Source organism: Poecilia formosa, unplaced genomic scaffold (genome assembly GCF_000485575.1).
Source record: "Poecilia formosa unplaced genomic scaffold, Poecilia_formosa-5.1.2 Scaffold155, whole genome shotgun sequence".
Lineage (NCBI taxonomy): Eukaryota > Metazoa > Chordata > Actinopteri > Cyprinodontiformes > Poeciliidae > Poecilia > Poecilia formosa.
This window is the reverse complement of record NW_006800094.1, coordinates 1312633-1324464: the sequence shown is the minus strand read 5'-3', so window position 1 is coordinate 1324464 and position 11832 is coordinate 1312633. Positions and strand designations below refer to the sequence as shown.

At 38.8% G+C, this 11832-nt stretch overlaps 1 protein-coding gene across 1 annotated transcript; it reads right to left on the bottom strand.

Annotated features, from left to right (window-relative positions):
• Window positions 1-3596: 3596 nt before the first annotated feature.
• Window positions 3597-10173, bottom strand: LOC103146297 (glycerophosphodiester phosphodiesterase domain-containing protein 1-like). Its single transcript, XM_007564158.2, has 9 exons — window positions 9985-10173; window positions 9205-9354; window positions 8323-8365; window positions 8005-8140; window positions 6372-6417; window positions 6046-6167; window positions 5673-5762; window positions 4994-5127; window positions 3597-3767 (listed from the first exon to the last, which is right to left on the bottom strand). Exons 2-9 carry the CDS (start codon window positions 9338-9340, stop codon window positions 3704-3706), a joined length of 771 nt encoding a protein of 256 aa, XP_007564220.1. The 5' UTR covers window positions 9341-9354; window positions 9985-10173; the 3' UTR covers window positions 3597-3703.
• Window positions 10174-11832: the final 1659 nt, after the last annotated feature.

The following is an 11832-nucleotide window of genomic DNA, read 5'->3' as shown; positions in this document are numbered from 1 at the left end:
CGTTGTTGGGGGAGGCCAAAAGAGTTCCTGTTCGCAGTTTTCCATGAGCCATAGGGAGTAGGATGCAGCAAACCTGAGGAATAAAGTGTTTTATTCAAATGAAACCAAAATGTTGCGTTTTGGCCTACATGCAAAATCCTGTGTGGCTAAAACATGGTGGTGGCAGCATCATGTTGTGGGAATACTCTACTTCTGCTGCAACCGAGAAACGCAAAAGACTTGAGTCAGGGGGCTATAACACAAACACAGTAGCGTAATCTGAATCATTTTTGCCAAAGAGTTGAGTTATCCAGGTTTAAGTTTTGATCCAGACCTAAATGGTGCATTTTCTGCTCCAAAGCAGCTAGATTTATTTATTTGTTTTGCTATCTTTTAAATCGAACTCAATCTGCAGTCAGGCTTATGAGAAAATCCGACTTCTTGGAAGAAAATGCAAACAAAATATATATATTCTTGGCCTTCATTGTAGATTATAGTTGTGTTTTTACTGAGAAACAAAGGAGGTCAGTGAACCCTTTCACTGTGCAGGCAGCACAGCAGAAGAAAACCACAAAACATTTTATTCCTCTGATTAGCCAAAGTGCATTGAGAAGGTTTCTGTGACAAAACCCACCTGCCAGTTTCCTTTGTGCCAAAGCGTCCTACTGACCTCCAGAGGCTTGTCACAACAGAGTACCCGCCTCGTGATCACGTACCGCAGCACAGGGTGGGCTTAAGTGCTGCTTTCTAAAAATACATGCTTTTACCTTCCAGCTGACATAAAATTCTTCCTGCAGCTGTTTTTGCGATCCAGGAAACGTTTGACAAGAAGGCGACTCTTCTGGTCCGCTGTTGTTAGGCTTGATGGAATAGTGGGTGGATGCACCGGGTTCTGCTTCAGACTGATTTTCCTCATATTTGAATTGCTTTTTTTTTTAGTCCACCTAAGTGGAGTTTCTTCCACTTGTTTTGATCACGTTGTGCTACAAGGTTCTGTTTTAGTGTCTTGAGTTGTTCCATTACATCTACTTCCACTTCAGCACATTTTGACCATGTTTTGGAGACGATGTGCATCGCTGCTATGCAGACGATACTCTGGTGTATATCTCTTCTACAGAGAAGCAAATAGTCATCAAATTTTCCTTTCATTTGCATCGGATTTAATATTTTCTTTGATAATACTTAGTCATCTGTCAGATGTTGACTCAATGAATCATAAGAATCAAAAGTCATTTCTTAGGTCACGGCTTACTGGGAGGATGCTTTGAATGTTTGTAGATTTGCTTTGGTTTGTGCTGTCCGTTGAGCTGAAACTCACAGGACTTTTACCTCTGCATCTCACAGCTGATTATAAAGCTGCGAGGTATTGAAGCAGAAGAAAAACAGCTGAGTCACAAGAGGGTTGAGGAGGGATTTGCATGAGAACTAACAAACAAATCGTCACTGCAGAGTGCAGCAGGGGACCCAGAGTCCTGATGCGTTTCTTAGAGAAGAAAACCTTCCACAGCATGATCCGATTCGCAAGAAAGCAGAGAGGAAAAAAAAAATCTCCAAAGAGCCGAAGCGTCATCTTTCCAGTGCGACTGTCAACTGGCTGAGTGGACGCAGGATGTAAGTGTCTGATCACTCCTGCTGTTTGGTGGGGTTTTATTTATCCTAACCAGACAGCCGGTCCTTTGAACAGCAAGTATCATCACTCAGGCCAGCCTCACTGTAGCTCTTTGAACCAATGTTTTTGTGCCGGCCGGCTCATTGTACTCTGGCCTCGGATTGAATGGCTGACACAGATATGAGGTCACAGCGTGAGGAGGAAAAGAAAGCAACCTTCTCTATCCACTGAAGGCCCTGTGGGCACTTCTGCCCAAGTAAACAAAAACAGCAGGTGTCGCCGGTCAAAAGGAAAAGGCTCCTCGTTGATTTCCAATACCTACTGTAACCTATCTGTACTGTCGTTTTTCATCGTTATTTTAAATAGAAGTTGCCCTCCGTTGAAAAGCTGAGAGGATGTTTGTGTTCTTGTGAGCTGTAAACAGACCCCAAGGAAAATAATTAGGCTGTTTGCACAATGCATCTGGAAAAGTTAATTAAAGCAATTAATCAGGGACAGAGGCATCATAACAGGTCTAGTAGCTGGTATTGTTGCATGGTATTGTGTGTTTTCCCTCTGCAGCACCCTGAAGTGTCGGTCTGTGGTTTTAGGCGTCCATAATGGATGATCACACTGTAAGTTATTGGAGTCTTTTGGGGTTTCTGTGGCATTCTGCTGACAATCGATTGCATTTAAAGACACCAAACAGTATCACAGTGAAAGAACAGCAATGATACAACAGTTGCGTATCTGAGTGTGGACAACTTTAAAAACTGTTCCTGGCCATCTTGCTTTGTGAAGCTTATTTTTGTTTGGTCAATTTAAAGGTTATGGCTAAAGATGAAAATCTCTGGCTTGTCTCCAGAAAGAGATTATTTGAGTCGAGTTTCATTCTGATCTGTGGCTAAAAGTCTAATTGAAAAAAAAGAGACTTAAATAAAAACATTTAAAGAAATGAGGCCTCAGCAAAGACAGAAAACGTTATGACATTTCTGAAATCGCCAGTTGATTTTGGTGAAGCTAACATGCTAAAGCTAATTAGCATGCTAGCATTCACACGTTACGTGATGGAGGAGGGTATACATTCAGGAAAACATCCGACTCGTCTGTCTCAACAGTGAAAAACTCAAATTGCTTTTAGTTTCAACAATCCTGAGAATGAGGTCATGGGATGAAAAAGAAAATGCTGAACGCACCATGACCCAAATGTGATTTGGTGTTTTTGTTGTTTGTTTAAATAATGTGATGGCAACGTAACATCTGTGAAATCTAGGTTAGAAATTACATTTTGCCCATGGGACAGAGGTGGTCATATTCCCCGCTGCCCTGCATCAAATGTAATCATTACACATGTTCAGTAATCCAGGCGGCCAGCCGCTGCCCTACTTTGGCCATCAAAGAAGGACAGACGTTAAAATAGACATCGGCGCTGTGAGGCGGTCGGGTCAATCACAGAGAAAGACCCAGACAGTGCATGACACTGGCTCCTCCACTGCTCCGGTTTTGGGAAGGGAAATAAAGAGAGACAGTGTTGCTAAGAGACGTGGCTCAGTCCAAACACGGCAGCACCACCATCTGCTGCTGCAGTGAGATTCTGTAGCGGGTTTTCCGAGTTGGACAGGAAAATCAAATCAGGAGGCTCACTGAAAACAAATCTATAGCGAGAAAGGAGAGGGCAGGATTGAAAAGCAGCTGATAATGAAAGACGGAAAGAAGAAAAGGCGTGAAAGAGGAGGAGGCAGGGAAATGAAGTACGCGCAGCGGGGATCTTGATTAGTACATGGCATAACAGGTGTGCCTCTTTAAGCACACACTGGAGCCTCCTCCGCAAACACGCATGACCGGGTTCTCACAGGAAACATCACACGCGTCGCTNTTGCATCTTTTTTCTGTGATGACACAGAAAAAAAGACCTATGGGGCATCTTCAGATCTAGAGCCTCATCTCTTTCCTCTATTTATATTCTACCTTTGAGCTTCATTCTTTTGAAACAAGATTTGTCCTTTCAATGTAATGCAGATGATGGTCAGGTTTGTATCCCATTTTGAAAAGAATAGCAGCTACATCTGGAACGCCTCGCTGACATCAGGCCTTCAGAGTAACATGGAAAAGGTTTATTAAGACGAATTAAGAGACTTACGTGTCTGCAAGCCAGGCGATCAACCGCTGACTCCGCGTTAATCTGCTGGGATCTTTTAGTCTGTAAAAAAAAAATAAAACAAAAAGAATAAAAATAATGCAAAAAGTTAGATATTTTAAGTGTCAGCAAAACTTGATGAATGTTTAAACTGTGTAAAAGTTTGACAGTCTTTCATTTTTAATGTGGGGAAAAAGATGCACAGCTGAATCCACCAAGTGACTGAAAGAAAAGCACAGATCAGGATATTCTCAACTCAACTTTTACAGTTGTATCATCTCTTGCACTTTCATTCATTTGTTCACAAATCCTCAATTAATAACAGAGTTGAGCCTCTGAAATCTGCCGCCTAAGCGTCATCCTTATAACTGTTCCGTAACAACCACATAAGTGAATCACATAATCTTATCGGACATTGTTTTTTTTTTTTGTTTGAAAGTGGGATGTTAAGATACCCAACGTCTTTGTGATGTCTGCAACAGTTAGTATGCAAACTCCACAAGATAACGCCGAGGTCAGAATTAGGGACAAAGAGCAGCAAACACTGGAAAATCCATTAAAGCATCGAGTTCACAGCTTGGAACAAAGGAGAAGTCAATCCTGAACCAAGTTTAACGAAGGCACAATACGTTTTGACCATCAGAGGAATCAACTTAAAGTCCAACTAACAACAGCACTGAATGAAAACACTCCAATGCTTCAGCTCGCATCTTGGGATCTTGCAGTCAGAAACCTAACACACTCATATGTCTGATAAAGACACATAATGTGATTGAAAGATTAAAAAGGATTTTTTTTTTTTTTTTAATGTTGACCTTTTCTATAAATGTAAAGCTTGACGTAGCTTTTAGGATTAGAATCAAATTCAAATGAAACAATATTTTTAATAGAAATAAACATTTTTTTAAACTAATCAATCAGCTTTATTCCAAATTTTTTAACATAAACAATTTGTAGATATGTCGTCATTGTGCTCATGGGACAGAAAAGCTACAATTTTTTTTTATTTATTGTCTCAGGGGAAAATGCTGTCATGACCCACTAAAACTGGTTAAACTCGTTATTTTTGAATCAGATTTGAGTCACAGGAGAGGCAAAGTGTTTCTCTTTAGAACCATCTTCCCTTCTTTTAAAACGCTGTTCGCCTCTCTGGAAATTGAATGTACCGTCCCTCCGTGTAGTTTTTCCAGACGGTTTCCCCTCATGCAGCTCATCGAAACATTTCCTCAAATCAGCTCTTTTCTCAAGCTCTGCAGACACTGCAGCTCATATGCCGTACATGTACTCACTTGGTTAGCAGGGAGGGCATGGGGATCTCCAGAAACTGCTCCTTCAGGGGCATAAAGGGCAGGAGGCCTGTGTAGAAGAGCCCGAGAAGGTGCAATACCCTGGGAAAACTGAACAAAACTGGAATATGGGGATTCTGAAAGAAAAAAACAAAAAAAGGAAGAAAATCTCAGTCAGATTGCATCAATGCAAAACTTTTAAGTCACTCTGATTGACAAGTAAAGACAGGAGCTTGTATGTTCAAAAGAAGCTGGGATGATTTCGGTACTTTTATGTTTAACTATGGTGGTGTGAGAAATGCAGACAGAGTTTTATACTACGTCTAAATAAAGGACAACTAGATAAAAATAAACAAATATTCAGTCAAGCAGCTTTACACAGAAGAGGTGAATTCCCTAAAATGGGTTTATTAAATTGATTAAGAAAAAAAAAAGCTAACTTTCAGGGTTCTGGCACATTTTTTTTTCTACAAACAAACTATCAGATGGAAGAGTGATTGGACAGATTCAAAGAGAATTTGAAAATACAAACAGTTTTTAATATCTATCCAGACACATTTCCTCATTTTTGCCAAGACTATGTATGAACCCTACATTTTAAGTGCATAAAAGCAAAAAAATAATATATATATATGTATATATGTATGTCAACTAAAACAAGGACATCATTTCATTGCAGTACCTCCTTGTAACATTTTTTGACAATATGGTTCCTGGAGTTTCCCCACACAGTCAGATCCTCTCTGTCGTACTTTACGACCAGCTCAGAAACCTGTAAAGAAAAATTTACATTTGTATTTTTTTTTCCCACTACAGAAATCACAAGACAACGTTGTCCTCCTCGTCCTTCTTTTTAGAAATAGAAACATGTGATTTCAGTCTTTGCATGTTTAGTTACACCATTCATGAATCATTTTACTCTTCTAACAACACACAGTTCATTAGTTTGTTCAAACTCAAACTTTTACATCAATAAAGAATCTACTTTAAAATAGCACTGCATTACTTTGCTGTGTGAATACTTGAGAAAAAAAAAAAAAAAAACATGCACACACCTTCTTAATGAGTGTGTCGTTGTTGACCTTGATGTCGATGTTGATGGGAGTGTTTGGGAAGGCATCAAAGACATCCCTGAGGAGTGGGATACGTTTGTCCTCGCCGCCCTCGCAGAAACACTCTGGCCAGAGAAAGACGAGTCAAATAACACGATCTGATTCAACGGGAGCTCAAAACTGTCAGCTGGAAGGGCAATCACCGCTCCTCAGCAGCTGCATGTATGTACAGTACTTGAGTGTTTGCAGTCAGACACAACCCTAAATGTGGGAATTAGAAGAACTTGGAGCGCAACTTATGAAATTAGTGGTGGATTTGCAGTTCTTACCCCTTTGAAAAGTTACACCCAGCTTGCAGAGATATGGGGGAAGTTCCTGCAAAAAGCACACAGCAGCGAAACGTTTGCAGAAATTAAAACTGCAGTCACGGTGTTTCTGTACGGTCATGACGATATGCGTCCTACATGGGTCTAAACATGAACAAACACAAATTATCACTTTTTTTTTTTAGACACATCAAGCCTGCCATGTCTATGAAGAGTGTCTATAATTTTTAAATGTACTCATATAATTTATTCTTTATGTAGATTATGAAAAATGCATAAACTGCAGTCTGCTACTCAAGTGGCCTTCACTCATAATACTTTTTATTCCCACACTTAATTAAAATCTTTTTGAATGCCTTCATTTTAAGCAAAGTTCTTCAAAAAAAAAAAAAAAAAAAAAGGTTGTGCTTCACTCCTGCTCAAGAACTTAGCATACCAGGTTGAGACAATGAGATTAAAAACATTATTTTCTGGTCCTTGCTGTAATTTTTGAGTAGAACTTATTTAAACATAGTAATAGAGGAGCATCTGTTTTGAAGATAACTTTTAATTGCAAAACTTTTTCATGGTTTTTTTTCTCCTATACCCAAAAAATCTGTGATAGCCAAATGAGAAGGACACCAAACTGCATTACATGTTAAGGAAGCTAAAGCTAATGTGATTAAAAAAAAAGAAGTATTTTTTTTTACAAACAAGATTGAGCTGACCAGCTGGTCATTAGCCATTCACTCACAACAAAGCTAAAGAGCCTTACATTTAAAGAAAATGATCTTCAGATCCACAACACACAACAATCTCCACATTTATACACGACATGCACAACAACTTTAAAATAAACTCAGATTTAATGGAGAAGCAAAAAATGAAAATAAAAAAAACAACCTTTAAATTTAACACACTTATTCTGTGAAGACGAGTTCTCTAGCCGTGAGCTTTGAAGATTCCGTTTTAGCCATCTTCACCTTAAATCCAGCAGCCATTGGTCTCTTGCCCAATGGCTGCTGGTCTCTTAAGTTATTTTATGGAAATAAAATAACTTAAGTTATTTATGAAGTTATTTTATTGAAAACAATTATATCTTGATACAAAATAAACCTCCCTACTAAATAAGTGCATTGAAATTAAAGCTTTTATTCTTATAACATTTTTTTAATTGAAATTATGCTGCTGCTGAAAAAAAAAAGATTTTAAAGCTTCCAACACATCTTCACCAGGATTGATACAACCTCCAAATGATACAAATTTGTCTTTTAGCTAGAAGTTCATAAACAAGGTAAACAAAGCAGAAATCTACTACAGGAAAGATTTAATCAACTAATTCCCATCAACCCACAGGTCATGATGTTAACCAACATGTGACACAATCAGGTGGCTTTGTGTGCAAAGCCACCTGATTGGCTTTGCACATGTGTGTAATCAGTTGATTACACACATGATCCAGCTCACGTCTAAAGGACTGCACTCAAAAACCACAAGATGTTTTTAACCCCAATTCTTCTTAAAATCGGACCAAAGCTGGAATGTTTTAATGTCGACAAATGTTTCTTCAATTAAGGAAGCTACAGGGATGGAGAAATATAGCATACACAGAAACTAAACAACAGATTTTGCATGTTTATAAAGAAGCACAACTCACAGCATATGTCAGGTCGCTGATGTTAGCATTGATGCCACAAAGCCTCTTCAAGTTGCCATCATGTGAGACCACAACCTGCTCATCCTTCGTCAGGTGGCAGTCCAGCTCCAGCATGTCTGTGCCGAGATCCACAGCACTGCATGAACCCACACAGAGAGCACACTGCGGTGAAGTTGTTTATAAAAAGTGTTGAGATCAGGGAAACTGGTCCTCTCAGTGACACTTAGGACTTCTCACCGTGATGGAGCGCATGTTCAGCAAACACAAAGATGCTCACATCCCGGGTCCAACACGGATATAAAAGAACATTCGACTCACTGTTTGAAAGCTGCCATGGTGTTCTCCAGGTTTTCTCCAGCGCCTGCAAGACGATGCATAAACATCAAGGAAGCTGCAATGTTTTCTCTGTCTTATAGAGCGAAGATAATCTACAGGGATTCATTCTGGGGGTTCATGAATGCACCATTGTTGACACTTTCAGTTAAGCCCAAAATTATTCATTCCCCCTAGCACATTTTAATTCAAGATAAGGCCTAATGATGGCCTCTTTCCACAGATCTGCTATCAGATTTAAGTTGGGATTGAACAAATGTAATTTACAGTGCTTTTCAAATGTATTCAAACTTCCCGATGCTGCTTGTACATAGTTTTTTCTAACACTGAGATTAAATTACACACAGATACACACTCATGAGTTGATTTCTGAATGCATCTGGTCACGGAGGATTTTGTTGGGTGTATCAGATTAAAGGGGAGCAAACACAACTACATGCCACAATTTTTAGATATTTACTCAACATATTTTACAAAGCCTGAATTTTTTTGTTGTTAAAATAATATAAAAATGACTTTAAGCTTGTAGAAATTACATCACAAATTGAGCGTGAACATTACCACTGCAATCCAAAATAGTTTTCAGCTTTATTATATTGTAAGCAGTCTGTTTTTTTTTTCCTTCAGGCACAGTTTGTATCTTTTTTCATTATTTTACTCAGTTTGTGCATTTCTTAAAATCCACCTGTACATTTTTTTTTCTTTTCATTTGATCTTACTTTAGAGCCCACCTCATTTTTTATTTTATTTTATTTGTTTTTACTTTTAATTTCTCTATTGGTATATCCACCTGCTTCTATTCACTTATCACTTTGTTGCTGATACACCTGAATTTCTCCATTAAGGGGCTATAAAGGTTGAACTCACCTCCACGATGGGAAATGTGCTTGCTGAGGAACCTCTCCCTCTTCCTCCGGTGCAGAAGAGTTGGACATTTGAGCAGCAGGGCCGAGGTGAGCACATACCCCGTCACTGTAGACACGATGTAGATAGCGGCACACATCTCCTATCAGTCCTCTGCAAAACAAACAGTTCCCAGTTAGCATCAACAGCTAGGCAGGGGTTTTAAAAGACTTACTGACCCTGTCTGTCTTTATCAGAAGCAAATGATTATTAGATGGAAGCACTGAAGGACAATCTGAGGAACAGGGAGATCTGAACCACTTCTGGGTATTTACTAAAGCGTGTTAAAGGGGTAAAGGGCTTCAGAAGGAGATTAAATTTAAAAACAGGAGTGCAGTTAATAGATATTATTGACTATTTTTGTCCTGATTAAAAGCATAAATTTGACCTCTTAATTAAGCCTATGCGTAATCTTTAAAGTACACTCAAGTGCTGGTCAAGTCAGTGTCATAAATTTATAAACAGTTAATTATGAAATTTATCTGAGGACATATTTGGTCAGCATTAATTAGATGCTCCGTCGTTAAGCGATGCCATTCAAACAGCATCATAATTAGGTCTTACGCAGTAGAGATAATTGAGCACGGATTGCTCTTAAAGATGATAATAATAATAATTAAAAAAAAGAGTAAAATAAAGTCAGCCTTATGGACCACATCAGGAACAACTGATGTCGATGTCCAACTAGCTTTACTGAGCTAATGGTAGCGATGATAGGGTCAAACTCTGTCGGCGGGTTCTTACCTTTGTCATCAATCACTGTGATTGCTCTCTGTTCGTTTCTCTGACCTCCTCGGCTGGGTGCAGGTCAGCGGTCTGTAGAGGTAAACTGATGTGTTGGCCTCTGCTCTACATATGCCCTGAGTCTACAACACAGCTGGAACAACATCAACCGCCCGCCGGCTGTCAATGGTAAGCGCATGCGCTTTTCGCCTCTGCAAGTCCTTAGGCAATGAAACAAGCACTTCCGCTAAGAAATTTCAGAATAAAAGCTGAGTGAGATAAATAATATAATCAAAGAAAACACGCTCATAGTTGTTTTTATCTCACAATGAACAGCTTTAACATCTATAACCCTCATAATAATTCGAGGCATACTCAAATATGTAAAGTTAAATTAAAAACTAAGGCTTCCGTCAATGTGTTCTTGCCTCCGTCATAAACAAGTAGAGGCACAAACGACACGTCTGCGCCTTCGCCATATTGTGAGAGGCAAGTTCTCTCGTATTATATACTTGGAAACTGGATAACAGCTAAGTTTGTTGAATGTTATTCACCTACTAATTTTACTTATGACAACTGTGAAAGATTTAAGAATAAAATAAAAATAGAAATTTAACAGCAATACCTGTGTTAAAACAAATGGAATAAATTGGAACCAACCAAACTTATTTTTGTGTATACAAATTTATGTTTTGTGTCGTCTTCTTAGGAACCCTAGAGAATCAACGCAGTTTGTTTGTTTTTCAAGTTGAAAGTTTTGTCCATTTACTGAAGATTTCAGTCATTACATCGTAATAGTAATACATTTCTGGAACAGTGTTCAAGTGCAGGACAGTTCAAAATGCAGACAGACCTGAAGTACTTCCTTTTTTCATTTGCTTGTTAACTGAATTGCTGCTGCCCTCATGCTGGCAAACTGACGTGGAGACGTTGTGCCATGTAAAGTTGTAGGTAGCAGTGTATATTCAAAATGTTTTCTTTAACAGAGCAAGTTAGCCACATTTAATAAACAATTATCAAACTGTGTCGCTGCTCACAGAATCTTTAATTGTTTCAAGAGGCAAAAACTACAATATAATTCAAACAGTAAATTACGGTGCCATTCAAAAATGTACACTTATCTAATGCACTGACATGCAATATTAATGTTTTTTTAAAGTAATGATAAATTAAAGTCATATCACATAGAAGATCAATAAATCTAAAGAGGACAGGCTGTTCAAGCACAACTACAGGTGAAAACCTGCAACTCAGAGCAAAGGTCACACAAAGCACACTTATGTCTACCTGCACTCTAGAAACAGGACAATTGGATGACTGATGTTTGAACAAACAAGTTATATTGACAGCTTAAAACAGGGAGAATAGTACAGAGAGACAATTAGCCTGCCTCCTCCTTTTCATGCTGGGAGAGACAGCAAGCTCACCCAGCTGGATGCTGGTCACACATTTTAGTCACACACTGCTGTGGGATGGCATCCCGTTCTGGCAAGTCAGCCAGTGTGATTGTGTTAGTAGTTGCTCTAACATAAACAGCAGCACCTCCTTGCTGAGTGTTCAATTGAGAACAGGACTGAAGACATGCCATTCCATCCTCGCTGCTCTTCACTCTTGAGTCAAAAGTTCTGGTAACACTTTATTTGAAGGGGGGTGAATAAGACTGACATGACACTGTCATAAACATGACATAACACCTGTCATGAACATGAATAAGCCTTCATGAATATTTATGACTGTTATCATAAAGCGTCATTCGGTAAATTACGACACTTTTAATACAAAGTTGACATTATTCAAAATGTCTTTGATATGACAACTTGACATTGACCAAGAAATTATTACTGTTTAAATAATAACATAAAGATACCT

Bases quoted from the DNA above. Each gene is read 5' to 3' on its own strand.
- LOC103146297 (XM_007564158.2), bottom strand. From the start codon at position 9,340: ATGTGTGCCGCTATCTACATCGTGTCTACAGTGACGGGGTATGTGCTC. The intron at 8,141-8,322 runs GTGAGTCGAATG...GGGTTCATGCAG, and splicing joins ACCATGGCAGCTTTCAAACA to TGCTGTGGATCTCGGCACAG. The intron at 6,418-8,004 runs GTGAGTTGTGCT...TGCTTTTTGCAG, and splicing joins TCAGCGACCTGACATATGCT to GAACTTCCCCCATATCTCTG.